This window comes from Drosophila montana, unplaced genomic scaffold (genome assembly GCF_035044405.1).
Source record: "Drosophila montana isolate Dmon_TW-CO22-7 unplaced genomic scaffold, ASM3504440v1 contig_3218_1, whole genome shotgun sequence".
NCBI lineage: Eukaryota > Metazoa > Arthropoda > Insecta > Diptera > Drosophilidae > Drosophila > Drosophila montana.
In genome coordinates, this window is record NW_026998098.1 from 1,802,571 (window position 1) to 1,820,923 (window position 18,353).

General features: G+C 44.6%; 4 protein-coding genes across 4 annotated transcripts; 2 read left to right on the forward strand and 2 right to left on the reverse strand.

The window, feature by feature from the left end:
* Positions 1–558: 558 nt before the first annotated feature.
* On the reverse strand, positions 559–4,143 carry LOC135433706 (lysosomal alpha-mannosidase-like). The gene is made up of 6 exons (XM_064689890.1): positions 3,982–4,143; positions 3,540–3,910; positions 3,006–3,479; positions 2,340–2,950; positions 2,010–2,278; positions 559–1,792 (listed from the first exon to the last, which is right to left on the reverse strand). Exons 1-6 carry the CDS (start codon positions 4,063–4,065, stop codon positions 593–595), a joined length of 3,009 nt encoding a protein of 1,002 aa, XP_064545960.1. The 5' UTR covers positions 4,066–4,143; the 3' UTR covers positions 559–592.
* A 1,288-nt stretch (positions 4,144–5,431) lies between these two features.
* On the forward strand, positions 5,432–7,325 carry LOC135433707 (alpha-1,3-mannosyl-glycoprotein 4-beta-N-acetylglucosaminyltransferase B-like). The gene is made up of 3 exons (XM_064689891.1): positions 5,432–5,652; positions 5,729–5,861; positions 5,935–7,325. The coding sequence occupies exons 2-3, from the start codon at positions 5,822–5,824 to the stop codon at positions 7,074–7,076; spliced, it is 1,182 nt and encodes a 393-aa protein (XP_064545961.1). The 5' UTR covers positions 5,432–5,652; positions 5,729–5,821; the 3' UTR covers positions 7,077–7,325.
* A 126-nt stretch (positions 7,326–7,451) lies between these two features.
* LOC135433708 (cathepsin L-like) lies at positions 7,452–8,719 on the forward strand. Its single transcript, XM_064689892.1, has one exon. It carries the CDS (start codon positions 7,579–7,581, stop codon positions 8,572–8,574), a length of 996 nt encoding a protein of 331 aa, XP_064545962.1. The 5' UTR covers positions 7,452–7,578; the 3' UTR covers positions 8,575–8,719.
* Positions 8,720–8,950: 231 nt separating this feature from the next.
* On the reverse strand, positions 8,951–15,523 carry mop (myopic). Its single transcript, XM_064689893.1, has 10 exons — positions 15,341–15,523; positions 14,694–15,044; positions 14,242–14,640; positions 11,486–14,182; positions 10,433–11,416; positions 10,189–10,317; positions 9,942–10,123; positions 9,691–9,878; positions 9,511–9,630; positions 8,951–9,450 (listed from the first exon to the last, which is right to left on the reverse strand). The coding sequence occupies exons 1-10, from the start codon at positions 15,422–15,424 to the stop codon at positions 9,338–9,340; spliced, it is 5,247 nt and encodes a 1,748-aa protein (XP_064545963.1). The 5' UTR covers positions 15,425–15,523; the 3' UTR covers positions 8,951–9,337.
* Positions 15,524–18,353: the final 2,830 nt, after the last annotated feature.

The window sequence follows — 18,353 nt, forward strand, 5'->3', positions numbered from 1 at the left end:
ACCTTTTATAACCTATAGTTAGGCGTTGCAATTAGGTTGCCTGGCCATTTTACCAAATTAAAACAACAAAAATACAAAGAAAAATCTGCTGTAATCTGTAAACAATGAAAGTACATTTCGTGTGAATAAGAGAGCATAGAATCTGTCGTCTTCTGTCTTGCGCAACTATATTGCATTGCAAAAATAAATAGGAACGACCTAAATTCAGGTAGCGAATAGAACGGACTACTGGTCACACACACAAATTAGATTTGAAGCGCACACAAAAATTGTGCAAGATGTCCAGCCGTCTGCCCCTTGTCTAAGGACTCCCTGGGCTGAGATAATAAACATCTGCAACCGGCCCGGCAACCCTCTTCGATCTGGTAGCTTGCCGGCACATCAAATGTTTGATGCCTGCGACAGTTAAAGTTGGCTCAAGAGAGAAAAATTCACCAAATATATGTAGAAGCCATATTATAAAGCAGCATTAAAAATGTAATAAGCTAATACCACAAGCATTATTAGCAAATAGTACCTTAGCTGAAACCATCGGCGAATAATGTGGTAACACTAATATTTCTTAAATTGTTTGTTTATTGTCGACGAAATCCTATTGCCAGTAAATAATAAATGTTCGAATTTGCATAGGATTCAATGTGACACTGAATTTAGAGGAGTCGCTTGCGTTATTGGCAAACAACGGCTCATATGAGGATGTAATATAGTCAACAGTCTGTGCCTGAGTGCCTTCGTGATGGAACTTGAATCTCTTCATATCGCTCAGCGCCATGCTGCCATCCAAAGTTGTTTCACGTATTTCCTGGCCACCCAACGCATCGAAAATGTGGCGAATGTTGAAGCTTACCGTGTGACCCTCATTTTGATCCATAAAGTTCTCAACACGCAGTAGGATTTCATTGCTGGAATAGGGCTCCAGTGTTAGCAGATTTACCGACTGAGGGAAGTCGCTGAAATCGGGAACGCTTAGGGGCTTTACAACACTGGCCGTGTTGGAGTTACTGAAGAACTTCCAGAAAGGCAAATGAATTTCCTGTTGGGCCAAGCGTTCGGCAACAGTGGGCTTTTCCTCCGCTGCGTTTAGAATAAGAAAAACTTTACCGCGTGCAATCAGCCCCTCGCCGAACTGTATCTCATTCAAGGCTTCGCCCACACCAAAAGCATCGTCCCTCAGCAGGCGGCGATGAAGCATAAGCTCTACCTGACCATCCGCCAGACTGGTGCCGCCCTGGGCGCGATCGTTGAGCAATGCAATACGCTTCTGCTTATCCTCAATGGAAATGCGAGCAGTCACGGGATAATAATTGCCGCTCACAGACTCGGTCATATCTGGAGTAAAGTATTCGCGCTGGTTTCTCTCACGTTTGAGCATCTCACGTCCATTGGAATCGGTATAGAAGACACCATTTGTGGCGAGGTCACTCTTGAAGCGGGTAACAATCTCTCGCCCATTGTCATCATCGATTGGAATTGGACCAACTAGCCATTCGAATTCTACACGATTTACGCCCTCGTAGATGCGAATTACTTGTGAAATCCACTCGTTCACCTGCTGATGCACTTCCTTCACCTGGACACCATCGTAAACCGTATAGTCAACTTTGTCCTCCACCACAGTAATGTCGCCATCCGGACGGAAAATGTAAGCTCCAGATGAACGCTTCTCGGAGGCACTGTTGTCACCCATCGCACCCTTGTATATGGCAAAGTTCTGCTCTATATTTTCCGAAACTCCGTTCATTTCCACTGATTTGAGGTGACCGGTGCTCTTGTCGAAGACAAGCTTGATATGCTACAAAAGAAATGGAAGAGTGCCGAATCTTAAATACTCTTGCAGACAGATGATAATTCAAAGGGCATTGTAAGACTTCTGCGAACTCTGCCCTAGGACATGGCAAAGTTGACTCAGCTCGTTATATTTCCCTGATCAAGAACATATACTCTAAGTGGTATCGATCCTGTGCCCAGCCCCTGGTTCCATGTAAGTTTAAGTTATTTCTGTTACTTACCGAGTTCTGAACAGTAAACTCATCAGTTTCGTCATCATCAGCCATAGGTTGCGTTTTGGACAGTTTTTGCTTTATTGAATGCACTTTTTCAAAACGCTTGAGAGTTGGCCTTTTTGCGTTTTTGGGAGCCGGCAGCACGCGTATATAGAAGTTGGCAATTTTATCCACAGTTGCCTTGAAGACCAGCTCATGCTGCGTTTCGTTCGAGCGGTGCTCTATGGACAGGACTTGCCATGGCACCGGTACCACCTCCGAGGATACCTCGTGACCTATAAGAGGTACATGTATGTAGTTAATCAATTGAATAGCTATACCAAATCTTTTACATACCCTTCTCATCTGTGACCAGGTAGTTCTCATCTTTAACCGGCACACGAACGTATTGCGAAGAGGGATGAGCGAGTGGGTTAAACAGAGTCACGACCACATTGTTGGCGCTCTCTCGGGTAAAAGCACAGATACTTATGTTCAGTTCCAAGCAGCTTTCGAACTCGCCTGTGGTCAGGTTGGTGAGCAGCCTAAGCGCATCCCGGCTGTTATCCTGAGCATCGATCATGGCATCCGTTAGCAGGCGATCGTAGTCGCGGGCCACTGCCTGTTTCTCTGTGCCCGTAATGGCATCGTGATGCTGCATGATACCCATAACTTGACGCAGCGAGTCCAAATCTTCAGTTTGCTGCGCGCTCGTCAGTTTGGCGAATGCGCTCAGCTGCTTCACCGTCTGGAGCAAATGGTTGCCATCGCGCTCGAAACGCTTCTGGGTGGGACGCGAGGTGAAGTAGCCGGTCCAATAGGAGTGCGAGTCACTGGAGTACGGAAAGAAGTCTTGGGTCTTTTGTGGCCATGTCAGCTGCATTTGGTGCAGCTCGTTGAGGTAGCACGAGGGCGTTGAATAAAATACATTCACCTTGGAGCCCTCCACTTGTCGCGCATTCACATATCTGAAATCAATACGATTAACAATGCTTCTTGAATACTTGATAAGGTATTTCCTACTTAATCAGCTTGTCCATGTTCTTGAAATTGATTTCGGCATCCTCGTACTGGAAATCATCGCCCATGGGCACCATAATATGTGTAGCACGGTATGAGTTGGACATTGTCTTTACATAGCTAATAAAGTCATCCACTCTTGACTTCACATTATTATCATAGCTATCATCGCTATCGATAATTGGCTCATCGCTGCAGAGTATATCAAAGCAGAAGCCGGGCGGTGCGGAGTAGTGACGGTAGAGCAGACCGGTAAAGAGGTCTGAATCACTAAGGGACTCACTGGATTGCCAAATCATTTCCAGGGCCACTTCGTTAATACGCTTGTTCTTCTCAACATGATCCATGCGGGCAAAGAACTCACCGCTGAAGCCCATCTGCGCAAAAATTGATGCCATTTCACGCGAATGACCAAAGGGATCAATCTGCCAGCCAATACGCGGACGTGCACAGGAACCAAAGGTGTCATTAAGTAACCTGAAAATTACAGTTAAAATTAGTTATTGTATCTAATCTCAAACATCTTCTTAGCCTTACTTTAAGCCTAGTGAAAACTGATCAATAACGCTTTGATAATGGACGGCGGCCTCATCGTTCATGCTCCAGGCACCACCGATGAACTCCAAGCGGCCCTCGTTCACCAATTTCTTGACCAGACCCTGCACTTGTTCCGTCTGTTCCTGGTACCACTTGAAGAAGAACGCTGTCTCCACCTGTATGAAACGGCGTTTCGAATCCTTCAGAAGCTCCGCAACCACCGAATCCAATATATATTGCACACCAGCGTGCTGTATATTGTTTTTGGCTCCATAATAATACTGATCCACAGTTTTTAACCAGCCGACATCGTCGTGCGAATGAGGCACCAAATGCACATTGATCATATTTGGCTTGGTTTCAGGACATGACTGCAATTTCAGATAAAAAGGTAAAGCATGCGATATTAGGATGCGATAGTTATTACTCGTAATTTATTTACCTCATAGCCACAAATAGCCTTGGATTGCTTTGTGCTGATCAATAGCACAGCTGCTAAAAGAACTATGCTGCTCAAGCGCCGCATTGTTCCTAATTGTTTCCGCCTATTCCACAAACGTCTGCAACTTAGAACTGGAGGCTAGAGCGAAGCAGCAAAAGCTTTTATATGCGCTCAACCATGCGATTAGGCCCCAGCAAACGCTGGCGCTGCCATCCAAAAAGATAACAAAAACGCGCCCGGATTAACTACATACTCGTACGGGTGGGGTACATAAGTATGCATAACATTTTCCAAGTAGGTGATAAGCCTTCAATCGTAGCACTTAACCAGCTTGGATACAATTCGTTCTTGTCAATAACATCAATTCATAAAAGTTGCTCGACAATCAATATAGAAAGTTGTATTCCAAATGGAAAGTCCATTATTAAAAAAAATAGCAATTATTAATCAAATATCCTACATAACGTTGAGTATTTGGAGTATCAATCAGTTAGGACAACATTTGCTAACTTACCCAAATATTATTATATATTTGTTTACTTTAACCTATAAATAGGGGATATAATTAAAATAATTCATGATTGTTATTATAAGCTTAGTATATATAGCTAATATGAAATAGAACATCCATAAACTAGTCTGGGATTCGAACCAGAATCCTTCTGAATACCTGGGAGGATTGCTGTTCTTGATTATAATTGATTAAGGCGCGAGTTAATCTCACCCAAACCTGTTCAGAGAGTATGCAAAATTCGGCATGGCATATAAAACATAATTAAAATTATTTATTAAAGGTGCTCGATGAGTACTCTATATAGCCATGCCTGAATGTCCGTCCTTCTTGTTTGTTCGTTGCGATAATAATAACGTTATCCCAAGTGGCTATAATAATTATTGAAATACTCGTAAATTCAAAGTCATAATTTTGGTAATCGTGAGATTATTGGCTTCATTTAAATGGATTTTAATTGACGATTGCAGCAATCGATATTTGCGTGCCTTACTGTTTTACTATTTTTTATGAATTTGTACTAAGTTACCGCATTACCTGATAAGAAACTAAACAAAATATTCATTCTTGATAGATTAACGCTTTATATGCCGGAATTTAGACTCTACTTTGGCTCACAAATTAGTTGGACTATATGCATATGAGAAAAGTGAAAAGTAAAAGGCCCTGAGGCAGCCCGACAAATATATTTTGTTTATGTTTTTCTTTCTTTTGCTTTTCATATTTATATAAATATCTATATTTATATTCTAGAACTAAACTCCACCGGGCACTTACACATTTGGATGCAAGCGAAGAAGGACGAAAACAAAACCAAAATAAATATATTTGTTTTTTTTCTAATCTTCACCTGAAATCTGCAATGAAACTTAATATTTGGATAGATAGATAACAACTTAAATGAACAAATTCTTTTTTCAATAACTAAATAACTAAAACTCTGATTAAATGTTCAGAAAACTTGTTTATAGATTTTAGATAGAACTTAATCTGTTTACATGAAAAGAGAACGGAAGCAGATTAGGGGCTTACTCATTGGCTAGTTGATGTGATGTTGGTTCGGCGCCCGAAGCTCACCTTGCAGTCGCCCGCAGCTCGCCGGAGTGTGGACGTTTTGGCCTTCGTCGTTCAGAAAACTTACAAATGTAATTATTTTCAATGTAAGTTTTCTTTTTATAAAATTCTATAGGCTAGCAACGATATGCTAAATTGTTAATAATCATATTTACCGTTCAGATGGATGGCCAATCAATTTGTGCTGCAATTCGGATTGGACATGGAATCGATAACGAATACGGGGTCGTCAGTCAGCAGTCCAAATAAGCCGAAATGAGTCGAGAATACCAGAAAACTCCTCAAGGATTTACAGGTAAGTCCGGAACAAGAACAAAACAAAATATTTTATTAAAAACGGAATGGTTTTTTTCTTTTCTAAAAAATAGAAGACCAAGGAAAAGAGGAAAAGACATGTATCTTTAAAATACGTTATTGCAATTATATATTGATTGCAACGATAATAATACTGGCATCTTACCGACTATGCCTAATCGTATGGGATCCACAACTAAATTCCAAAGAGTTGCCGCTGCGCAATGCATCGCATCTGACCGAAACACCTGGCCTGGTGCCAGCACAGAATCGAGGCAAGACTGCAACCTTTCGTTTCACACCACATCTGCTGGACATCATGGTATCTTCACGTCCTGCGTATCTAAGAAGCCAGGGTCGCACTGGTGTTAGCATTGTGCTGGGCGTGCCCACAGTGCAGCGCAGGAAGCAATCGTATCTGCGAAGTACTCTGTACAATCTCATAGAGAACATGAAAGCGGAGGAGCAGAACGAGACGCTCATCATTGTCTACATTGGCGAGACGGATGGGGAGGTTATAAAGCGGATTGTTCATCAAATCGAGTTGAGTTTCAGAGCACATATCGCGAGTGGACTTATTGACATCATAGCGCCAGCGCCCGACTACTATCCCGACACTGAGGAAAATGTGAGCTGGCACAGCAAGCAGAATCTGGATATTGCATATCTAATGGCTTATGCCCACTCCAAAGGCACCTACTATGTCCAGCTGGAGGATGATATATTGACCAAGCGAGATTTTGTGACCACCATGAGAAAATTTGCGCTCATTAAACTGGCTTTAGCTAATCCGCTTGAACCGACTTGGTTTGTCTTGGACTTTTGTCCGTCCAGCTTGGTTGGCAAACTGTTTAAAGGCGCCGAACTGCCTTATTTGATAACCTATATACAAATGTTCAACAAGGATATCTCCATGCACAAGATGCTCTTGTACTTTATAGAATACACATTTTGCCGCAACGATTCGCTGCATTGTCAACTGGACATGAACAAATATTGGCCACACTTCGATGTGTCCTTATTCCAGCACATTGGCAGCATCACGTTCAAGGAAAAGTTACGAATGTTGGGGCACAGACAAATTGACAACAAGCAGATTGAGATTAAGCGCAAGAAAGTCGACAATTCAGAGATTAAGCTTCGAGAGCTGCCCAACAAGGAGGCAAAAGGAGTCCAGTCGAACTTTACATTATTGCCAAAAAGTGCAAAGGCATAAAGAGAATATACGCAGGAACTGGAACGAACATTTCCGGAATTTACTTTTGGCCTTTAGAAAGCAGCTGCTAGCTCCTACAAAAATTGTGGAATTCTTTCTTCACACAAGAATGGGGATCAGCCAGAAGGGCTTGTCCATCCATATCCATATCGATGCCAGCATAATTAAGTGAGCGGTCGAGTAAACTTCTTTAGTCGGATGCAACCGACTGCGGAATACTCTGTCACACTTCAATAAAACCTTAAAACATGCTACCCCGATTTTATACACTCTTTGGATCGATCTTTAAGAGCTCGTTACAGATATAGCTGCTTATATTCCAAATATGAAGCCGCTAGCTTCAATATCAGAAAGCCAATATACTCTTTTCACTTCCTAATGAGTATAAAAATAAACTTATTTTTCGTTTCCCGCATAAAAGGTCGGCGGTGACTGTTCCCGACGATCGGAGTGGGTATATAGACGGCGTGATTCGGCAGCTTAAAGTTAGTCCGGCTCCAACATGAGAGCAGTTGTTACGTTCTTGGCCATCGTTGGCTGCGTGAAGGCCTCATTTAATGCAGATGTTTTCGATGTGGAGTGGAATAACTTTAAAGTCGATTACGAAAAAACCTATCAGGATATCAGCGAGCATTTGCACCGCAAGCAGATCTTTAAGCACAACAAGGAGATCATTGACAGGCACAATAAACGATATGCGGCAGGCGAGGAGACGTTTGAGATGGGCATCAATCAATTCACCGATCTTCTGTCCCATGAATTCGAAGCATTCATCCTAGGCGGACTCAACGCAACTGTCGATGAAACCGAGATAGATCTTATATACTCACCAACCGGCAATATCGAAATTCCGTCTTCGGTTGATTGGCGTCAGGAAGGCGCTGTTACCCGAGTAAAGGACCAGGGACGTTGTGGTTCCTGCTGGGCCTTTGCCGCAGTTGGCACTCTGGAGGGTCAGCACTACCTCAAAACTGGAGAGTTAGTTGAGCTTTCCGAAAAGAATCTGCTGGATTGTACGAGTGGCAAACCCTATTATAATCACGGCTGCAATGGTGGACGGGCCACAAGCGCGCTGCTTTATGTCAAAAGGAATCATGGCATAGATACGGCTAGCTGGTATCCCTATAAGGCTAAACAGGGCCATTGTCGATTTGATGGGAGTCATATAGGCGCAACAGTCAGCAGGATTGTACGAATAAAACGGAATAGTGAAAGTGCTCTGGCGGCAGCCGTTGCCAAAAAGGGACCCATTGCGGTGTCCATCGAGGCAACACATCTACATCATTACAGAGGAGGAGTATTACGCAAATCCTGCCACAAAAGATCCAATCATGCAGTCGTTGTTGTGGGCTACGGCCACGACACTAACGGCGGGGATTACTGGTTGGTCAAGAACTCCTGGGGTAGTCTTTATGGTGAAAATGGATATGTTCGCATGGCGCGTAATGAGAACAACATGTGCTTCATTGCCAGCAATGCCGTATATCCATTGGTTTGACCTGTAAAAAGGGGGTTAGTTAGAAGAATTAAAAAAATTACAATTCTTCAACAATTCTTCTACAATTCTTAATATATTCAGACTGTGTAACAAGAAAAAAAGTATTTATTACTCAATGGAGTGAGTTTACGGCTGCCGAGATTTCTTGCCCAATGAAATTTATATAGATTGGTTTTGATATTTAAATAGCTTTAAGAATTGCCTTTTAGTTATGCAAAATTTAAAATTATTCATAGTTCTGCAAAATAACAAAAAAATGTTTTGAATGAATTAAATTGTTAAACCTCCATTTATCAAGAAAGTTGAAACGAAAATATTTTTAAATTCTTTGCTCATTCATTTGCATGTGTATCGTATTAATAAAGTCAGCTATTGATTAATTTATTTGCATACGTTTATTGATCAATTTGCCGTTAGATACGCGCAACATCATTACATAGAGTTTCATAACGTTTTTAGATGTAGAGATATAGTCAGCATTAATAAACATCACCATAGTTTGAAATACATTTGTTATAACAAGTTAATAGAAGGACAAATACAATTCAAATGTTTCGTTATTTCAATACTATGTTTTCTTTTTATCACCCTTCAATTGTTTGCAACAATCTTAGGGCCGTGTATAAATATGTATATATATATGTGTATGTAGGTAGTTGATAGTTGCAGTAAATAGTTGTATAAATATTATAAACATTATCATTTTGATTAAAATGTGTGTATATATATTAAGCAACTTTGCGATGCAAGCATCGTCAGTCGTTTATTTCATTTTCCACAGCGCATCCAGTTCGTTTAATGGATCCTTGGTCTCCTGTTGCTCCTTGGCTGTTACTTGGGGTGCCATTTTCATTTGATATGAGGTCATAATGCCACCTAGAAAGTAAGGTTAATTATTTATTTTGCATATGCCGAAGCCAAATGGAGTATTCTTACGTTTGTTGAGTACATTATGAGCATTGCTCAGGACAATTTGCATGGACTGCTCCAGGATGGCTGCATCACGGAGCGAATTTTGACGCTGCATGCAAATACGTGACCACACATCGACCACATCTGATAAAGATTATACTAATTAGTGTGAATGATTCAACATGCAAAAGTTTTTATGCTCACTTATTAAAATGGGCCGCTTGTTTTGCGTGCCCATCAATGCACAAATTGCAATAGCCACCAGCTCAGAGCGCTCGGAGCCCGTCAAACAGTTCAAAATGAGCGGCGATGTGGGCGTATTGGTGGCCAGACAACGCTGCTGATGCGTCTGCAGCGCATTCTGTGCTATGCCCAGCAATTGAGTGGGTGAACTACAATCAAAGGAATGAATATTGTTTACATGACAAAAGGCAGCACATATTTGATTTATTTACGCTTTGGTCCATTGCTTGAGCTGCAGCAGCGATAAGTCCAGAATAGCATCGGCGCCATGCATCGATAGCTTCAGTTGGTATTCCGTGCAGTGGCTGAGCTGCTGCAGCTTTTCACAGCTCACAGTATAGTCATCGTAGTGAGTGGGCTGGTTTAGCAACTGCGGCCAATAAGGATCAAAGAGCTGCCAAAGAACAAATGAGTCTGGTTAAATTGGAAAACAGCAATCAATTAAATCCTTTCACTTACCTCATTCGTGGTATGCAGGCAAACCACAGTTCGAGACTTTTCTGACCAAATCATAGACCAGAAATCGTTGATGGTGTTCGCTTGCGGAGTTTGTGATACGATAATGTTTGGGCAGCCAGCACAGAGGCTCTGGGAGGTGGAGAAGAGAATTAAGAGTTAGGAGGAGAACAACATATAAGGCTCAGTCAGTTAAGCTTCAAGCTAATCCACACACGAACAATTTAGGTTATCGCTTTAGACTTACCTTCATGTAAGCCGCATTGATATAGTCATCCGTCTGCTTGTCCAGCTTGACGCGCGCATGATCGTAGGGCAGACAGTCCAGTGAGCGATTCTTCTCCGGGAACAGCTTTGCTATGGTCGTCGTGCGTTTCACGCTGGTGTCCTTATCCAGCTTCTGCTGTAACTCCAGCCATTTGCTGCCCAGTTGGGTATTGCCATTTAACATTTTGACATGTAAATTCTCAACGAGCTTCTCGTAGCTCTCCACCTCCTTGTGAAAGTATTTGAGCGTCTTATCATCGCCGAACGGATCGTGAGCGCGCATTTGGAATGTAATTAGAGGATTTCCATTTGTTGCCTGTTGCTTATCGCTGGTGGAATGTGTCAATGAAACCGAATCCCAGTCAAAGTTCTCCAGGGAGCTCAAATCTGAGCAGTTGGAAAGATTGTCAATACTATTTTTTCGCAGCGCTGCAGCCGCTGAGGCTGAAGGCGAGGCCATCGGCGAGGCTGCAGCAGCTGTTGGTGTGCCCGCAATGGCATCCACTGCACAGTCGCTAGCAGCCACTGACGGCGGCGGGGTTGGTGTTGCCACAATCTGTGGCTGCAGCATCGGCGGCGGCACCGCGCCCGCACAGTCCAAGTCCAAATCGCTAAGCAAATCCACATTGCTGACATCAGACGTTGTGGGCTTGGTTTCGGTCTGCAGCGCCGATGAGGCATAGGGTGCGCTGCTCGTGGTCGTCTGAGTGTTGGCAATGCTGCTGCCGCCGCTCTGCATATAAATTGTGGACTTTGGATTGATGGGCGCCGCGGCAGCGGTCGTTGCAGGCTGCTGCTCCGCCTGCAGCTGCGACTGCGGCTGCTGTTGTTGTGTGACCGTGCCGCCAGCCGAATGATATCCATATGGTGGCGTATAATAGTTGCCCATCACCTCGGCCGGTTGACTCGGAGCACTGGAGTCAGCGGCGCCATTTGCTGCCTTTGTATGCGAAACGATGGGCGACTATATAAAGGCAAAACAATTAGCAAGTGATTAGGTTTGATAATTCGTTAGAATCTGCGGGGTACTCACATCAAAGCCCGTGGCCAAACTGCTGCGATTGGCCTGCTCCGAGTCTGTGGTGCCCACAAGGGCCGCCTGCGGTTGTCCGCTTTGCGTGAATTGGCCAAAGCCATGCGAAACCTTTGGAATATTGTTGCTCTCATGCTGATAGCCGCTGCTGTACTCATAGATGCCCGTTTGTGGATTAAAGCTGTAGCCAGGATGATTTGAGTAGCTCAAGAAATTAGCATCTACACTGGAAACTGGCACTGAGGCGCCGGTGGCCACCGGATATTGCACGGCTGCTGGCGTAGATGGAACAGATGCAGACTGTGGCACCACTTGTGAAGGATACAAAGCTGGCTGAGGAGGCTGGGCAAAAGTTGAGGGCTGACCATAGGCTGTAGGCTGCGGCGCAGCAGAATAAGTCGCAGTTGGCTGCTGCTGCGGAGTTTGGGCTTGAGCATAACTGGCTGGTTGTTGGGGCATCTGCGCTTGTGGATAACTGGCTGCTTGCTGGGGCGTCTGAGCTTGGGAATAATTGGCTGCTTGCTGGGGCGTCTGTGATTGCGGATAACTGCCTGCTGGTTGGGGCGTCTGAGATTGGGCTGGCTGCTGAGGCACTATCTGTGCCTGCTGAGCATATGCCGCAGCAGCCGGCTGCGGATACATAGCAATTTGTTGTTGCTGCGTAAAACTGGATGCCTGCTGGGTCGCAGCCACAGCCGGCGGATAAGCCTGTGCAGCATTAGCTTGTTGATGGGCCAAGGGCTGCTGTGTCGTCTGCGGCTGGGCATATCCCAACTGTTGTGGCTGTGAGTAGCCCAAAGGCTCGCTGGGCTGCGCGGATGTGGCCACATAGAGCGGCTTCTGGTAGTTGTAGTTCTGTTGAGCAGGTGAAGCTGCAGGCGCTGGATACGCAATTGGATAATTGTAGCCGTAGCCCAATTGTGGCTGTTGGCCATAAGCTGCTGCTGGCTCCGCCGGGGGCAACTGCTGCTGCTGCTGTTGATGCTGCTGTTGCATGCTGAGCTGTGCCATTGCACCGTGTAGCGTTTGGGAATTGGGCGAGGCTTGCGCCTTGTAGGCGGGCGGTGCAATGTGCTGCTGTTGTTGCTGATACATAGGATTGGTATAGCCCGCGGCAGTGGGATCGTAGTATTGCTGCTGCTGCAGGCTATACGGCGGCGGCGGCTCATTGGGCGGCGGTGCGCTGGCGTAGACAGAGCAGGCGGCCTGCGTGGGATTCTCAGAGCCTACAGGCACCGGGCGCACAGTGGGCAGATAAGTTGTGGCATCCAGTGTGGCTGCGGCAATGCCATTTTGTTTGGCCTTCAGATAATCACGTAGTTTGGGCGCGCCACTAGACACAGTTTCTGGCTTGCTGACAGCGGGAATAGCAGCAGCAGCTGGCGCCGCTTTGACGCTCTGCAGACGCTGCTGTCGCTCCTCGGATTGCACATCGCGTGCGGACTTGAAGCGTGTCAAGAGTTTTTGCACATTGCCCGCTAGCTTCTTGTAGAACTCCAGACCCTTGGCCGACTTGGCCAGCAGATCCTCATACACATCATAGGAGGCAGCCAGCGAGCTGTAGAAATGCTCACGCTTCTGTTTCACGTCCTGCAGCGTTTTTAGCACGGGTGCGGCACGCGCATACGCCTCGGTCAGAGCCTGCAGTATATTTTGTTGTGCCAGCATATTTTGATCGAGCAGCTGGGTGAGGCTATCGTGCTTGGCCAGCTCCGTGGCAAAGAGCACCTGCAGGCCCTCCTGGCCGCCATGGGCAATCACCTTGGTCGTGATGTCATCCTCATTGATGGCAATGCGCAGATCTGCATGGAATTGTGCGCGCTGCGCCTTCATCTCATTCACCTTGTTCACAATCAATTTGACATCCTTGAAGATCTCTGTGGTGTTCAGTTCCGAGCTGAGCTTGGGCATCAGCTGTTGTATTTCCTGCAGCGGACGCGCCAAGATTTTCAAATTATTCACATGCAAACTCATGGCCTTGCGGAGCGTATTGTTGGACTCGCCAGCCCTAGCGTGCGCTTCGCTGTATTTCTGGAATTCGCGCGTCAATTCCGTAATGTGGGCATTGGGTGTACGCTGCACGCCGCTGGCTGTTTGAAATTCACGCTCCGCTTGGGCTTCCGCTTCGAGCATGTGCGTTAGCTCACTGAGATTGGTCTCCACATCGGCTGTGATTTCCGCGAGCTGGGACATGGCCTCAATCAGATCGCTGATGGCCGTTTTGTTGGCATGCAGCGCCGCACAGCGATCGACAATGCCCTGGGGCAGCTTGTTGGCCTGCTCCTCGTTTATGTTAAGATTGTCCAAGGTTAGCGAGCTCATGTAGCTATCCAGCTGTGTGTCCTTCTCCTCCAGCAATGCGCCATATTTGCGCAGCAATTTCGCCTTCTCCTCGCTGTACATGGAGCTGGCCTCGTGCGCCTTCATGGGCACCAATCGCGCAAAAATATCGGCGCCCGCAAACTCCTCATCCGTTACAGAAAATCCAATGCCATTTACCAAATTGGCGCCCTGCACGGCTGCAATAGTGGTCAGCTCTGGCACAGCCTCATGGTAGATGAACTCGTTTTCATTTTTGGCATTCTTGCGCTTTCCCTCGACCACATCGGCGGTGAAGCTGAGGGACTCGTTGATTTCCTTTTGGTCTGGCAGACCCTTGGACTCTTTGCGTGCCTCCTCCAGTTTGTCCCAGGCAGCCTAAGCATGGCATTATGGTAGAGTTACGTTTGCTCAAAGCAGAATTGGCAGCAACTTACCTGGTAGAGCGTCAGACGTTCGCCCATTTTGCGCTGTTCCTCAGCTTGTTGTCCCTGATACAAGTACAATATGCAGTGCAGATAGTTGATCTTGAATTTGACATATTTTTTCCATAGCTTGTAGACGGAGCTATCGATGACCTGAGCAACGGGCCCATCGTCGCCGCCGGTGAGCAGCGCCGCCAGAGCTGCGCCATAGTAGACAACAATCTGTGCCGTCACCTTGGCCACAATGTGCGGCTTCCGGTTATCAATTAGCGACTTTTCCAGTATACATTCCTGTGCCTGGGCGAGGCACACCTGCTGCTGGAAGACCAACAGCTCGGTGGTCATAAAATCACCGCCACTGTTGACATTCGCATAGCGCTCCCTCAGCTCGTTATAGGCCCACGCAGCGGCCTGAAATTGTGAGTTTTAGAACGCGTTTGTACACTTGGAGCACATGAACCCACCTGAAAATGTGTGCAGGCCATTTTCATGCCATCGACATCGCCGCGCGTCACCGAAGCGCCCGACTGTGTGTGCGAGGCGGCAATGTTGAAGAGGACAGCGGCACGTTCGTAGCGTATGTCGCTCACCTCATGCACGGTACTGTGATAGAGATCCTTCCAGGTGAATGTAAAGATGCTGCGCTCCGCCAGCTGCGGGAAGCGGTTCTGCAGCGCATGCAGCTGGCAATAGTAGCGCTTCATAATTGGAGCGCCGTCTTTGGTGGTGCGCATTGCCTGATTGCGTAGCGTTTCCAAAGCATGCACCTCCTTGGAAAAGGCCTCCGGATCTTCGTGATAGAATTCGGCTATGTACTGCACGCGACAAGAGAGAAACAGAGTGTGTGAGAGAAAGAGCGAACAATAGCTCATTGTTTGTTTTGCATTTTTCAGCGCTAGCAGCTACACCAATTACGATGACTCAGCCTTAGTGGAATTATTTACAACCACCACACGGGAGAGGAGGCGGGCGGCATGTAGTCACAAAGCTTAACATTTTGCGGATCAGCTTTCGTCACAGGTGCCGCCCCCGCCTGCGCCCCCCTACACTCTTAATTGGTAAGTTCGTCGACCGTCGCTGCTGCTGGGCCTTTGTCGCAGTTGCAACCCACCTTTTTTAAGGCTGCGAACGATGTGCCCTCCGGGCTGGATTTGAGGGCAAACCATAGCATGTGCAGACGCGGCACGGCCTCCATTGTGTCTTTTTGTTAAGCGTGCTCAGTTTATTGGTAATTTGGAAACGTTTTTCGCAGAATGTACTTCAGAAAATTGCACTGCAAGTGCAGTGTGACCGTAAATGTAGTTTATATAAAATCCCAAAAATGCATTATATAAATACCAACAAAACGGGAAGGAAACTGAACTAAACGCAATTTAGTCTTAACGAAGCTTGGTGCGCCGTAACGCTGAGTGGTTCTTGTCAATGATATTTTACTACGAGCCTAACGAATGAACTAAAATGTTATAAGGCATATAAAACATATTTATAGAATATATATAAGTACTTGTTGTGGAATTTAATTACATGGTATGAAACAAAAATGGAATTTATGGTCCCAAACTGATTTCAGTCTTTAAATAATTAAAATTTTTAATATTTAAAGATCATTACACGTCAAAAGGTTATGTACTAATTCAAAGGGATAATCCCAACGAATCATACGAACAAACTTTCGTTAAGTTGCTACGCTGTTTTCTTTAAAATACAATAGTTCACACACTGGCCGGGAGAGGGCGTTTACTTTAGATCAAAATCATATTTAAAATTAATTGGGATAATAGGGGATATATGTGTATAGGGATAATTTTGGGGCGAGTAAAAACATATTACAAATTAAAAAAAATTTTAATTTTTCTTTGGCATTGGTAACCGATGGCCAGGATGAACTTTAAACACATCAAAATGTTGCTTACTCCGTTTGCACTCTGGCACAACCTTCATAAACGCACCTAATCCGTTTGGTAAACCGAAATAAGCAAAAATAATACGCAAAACTAAATTACGGCTGTCTGGCGTAAATGAAAATTTACATTTTTCCCAGCGTCCGTTGACAACAAAAGAGAACAAGAGCTGCGACAAATGGCCGACTCACCGGCTCAGCCGCGGGATGGTGAAGGATGGCGGAGGGGCGGGCTGCAGCATAAAGAGACAGCGAACAAAGGGGGAGTTGAGCTTTTCCTTTTCGTTCGCCGCCTTTGCTCGAAAAAATAAACCCTTCTAGTTAATTTAATTATTTATATGAATTTTTTGTACAACACTTTTGTTGTTGTTGCTCTTAAAAAATATTTTTGGCACTTCCTGTGCGAAATTCTAACCGCGAATACAAAAAAAAAACCAACAACAACAACGACAAAGAGAGCGCAAAGAGAGCGCGGCAGTTGGCCAACTATGCACTTCCTGTCATTGTCTGCTGTCAACCCCGCTCCCGGCACCGCACAGCTCCCTCTGTTGACTGCTTTGCAAAACCCCGAAACGTTGTTGTTAACATTTCCGCTCCTCGTAAAGGCGTTAGGTTGTTGTTGTTGTTGTCCTACATAATTCGCATGGCTAACAACTGCACAAGAAGAATTTGCTGCGAAATTATTATGAAACATTTACAATTTGCACATGGCACATTTTCATTCTTCTTTATGAATACCCTTCTAGTGGATATTGTAATTATTTCATAAAATGTGTAACGCGCTTGCAACAAAAAATCTGATAACGGACATTGTGGATCGTAGAAGACAATTTCTTCGTTGACTTTGATGCTGTAGACCACAGACTGAATCTTAACGAAAAAGCGAGAGAGCAAGCATTGTGGTTGGTGACTTAATTATCTAAGCGCAATATCGTAATGCTTTTGATCCCGTTACCTGGCTGTGGTGTGTGCGCAAAAGTGAGAAAATTTAGTTTGTGCGCGTCATCTCCTTTGATCAGTCGTTTTCCGTGCGCGTGTGTATTAAATCGATTTAAAAACAAAATTAAATGTGCCATATAATTGCTATTGTGTTAAACGCGTTTAGTTCGTATCAATTGTCATTTAAATTAGCGGCCCACTTGTACTCCGCTCATGTTTGTTTAATAAATGTGTTAAAAATGTGCACTCGCTTCAGTTTTGGCGCTGAGCTTTTTCTTTTTGGCGCACTTTGGAAATAATTCACATGCAGCGAGAGAGAAAGAGAGCGGTAGAGAAAAAGTGAGTACCAAAAAGTTGCGGTATTTATCTTCTTTTTTCTTGCACTTGCAGAGGGTATTTTAATTAGGTAATGTAATGTAAATGTGTATGCATGTATATATGTATGTATGTATGAACATTCTTGGTCCACAACCTAGTTGAAATATGAAGAGAAAATGTATTTCAGAATTAAACATTTTTTTTCTAAAATAAAGATTGTAACTGAAGCAATTATATAAAAGCCATTCTGCCAAGGGTATTTAAACATCGGTGTGCCGCAGTTAGCAGCTCTTCCTTTGTTGATTGTTATTGTTTTTGTTTTTCGTATGCACTTAAAAGTCAAACTAAAGTTTTTGCATTGTTGCGCGTGTTGCTGTGCATTTGTGAGTGTGTGCGTGGCTGCCGAAAAGTCTGTCAAAATGTTTATTGCGTTGTCATGCGGCAAATGGCAATTATGTGCCTACTTGAGTGATTGTGTGTGTGTGTGCTAAAATGTGTGTGTGGGTGTGTTGGTGAACGTATGTGTTAACGTGTGTGTGTTTGTACGTGCGCCTACTTAGTTCGCAACTCGTATGGTCCTTTTCTTCTTAAGAGCGGATCGCTCTGCTATGCGATTCTCAGGATCTCATTAAGTTGATCCTATTGATATTCCTTGTAACTGATACTATTTTTAGTAACACATATGTTTATGTGTTAATTATAATTAAAATGTAAGGGACTGCTTCTTATAGCTAATATTCATTTGTCTGTCTCTTTATTTCTTAAAAAAAGGTTTTATTTTGTTACTTACTCTCTCTTCCGGTCGCGCACTCTGCCGATCGCTTACTACTCTGTTTGCCCTGTCCCTTTCTCTCTCTCTCTCTCTCTCTCTCTCTGTCTCTGTATATTTCCTTTTTACACTTGTAGAAGATTTATGTGCATTAATTTTATTGTTTTTGCCTTTGAAATCTCTTTCTATTTAAGTCAA

Excerpts from the sequence above, each read along its gene's own strand:
- LOC135433707 (XM_064689891.1), top strand. The coding sequence starts at position 5,822 with ATGAGTCGAGAATACCAGAAAACTCCTCAAGGATTTACAG. Across the intron at positions 5,862-5,934 it reads AACTCCTCAAGGATTTACAG|AAGACCAAGGAAAAGAGGAA; the intron begins GTAAGTCCGGAA and ends TCTAAAAAATAG.
- LOC135433706 (XM_064689890.1), bottom strand. The coding sequence starts at position 4,065 with ATGCGGCGCTTGAGCAGCATAGTTCTTTTAGCAGCTGTGCTATTGATC. Across the intron at positions 2,951-3,005 it reads AACATGGACAAGCTGATTAA|ATATGTGAATGCGCGACAAG; the intron begins GTAGGAAATACC and ends TATTGATTTCAG. Across the intron at positions 1,793-2,009 it reads AGTTTACTGTTCAGAACTCG|CATATCAAGCTTGTCTTCGA; the intron begins GTAAGTAACAGA and ends TTTCTTTTGTAG.
- mop (XM_064689893.1), bottom strand. The coding sequence starts at position 15,424 with ATGGAGGCCGTGCCGCGTCTGCACATGCTATGGTTTGCCCTCAAATCC. Across the intron at positions 15,045-15,340 it reads CGTTCGCAGCCTTAAAAAAG|TACATAGCCGAATTCTATCA; the intron begins GTGGGTTGCAAC and ends TGTCGCGTGCAG. Across the intron at positions 14,183-14,241 it reads AACGTCTGACGCTCTACCAG|GCTGCCTGGGACAAACTGGA; the intron begins GTAAGTTGCTGC and ends TGCCATGCTTAG.
- LOC135433708 (XM_064689892.1), top strand. The coding sequence starts at position 7,579 with ATGAGAGCAGTTGTTACGTTCTTGGCCATCGTTGGCTGCGTGAAGGCC.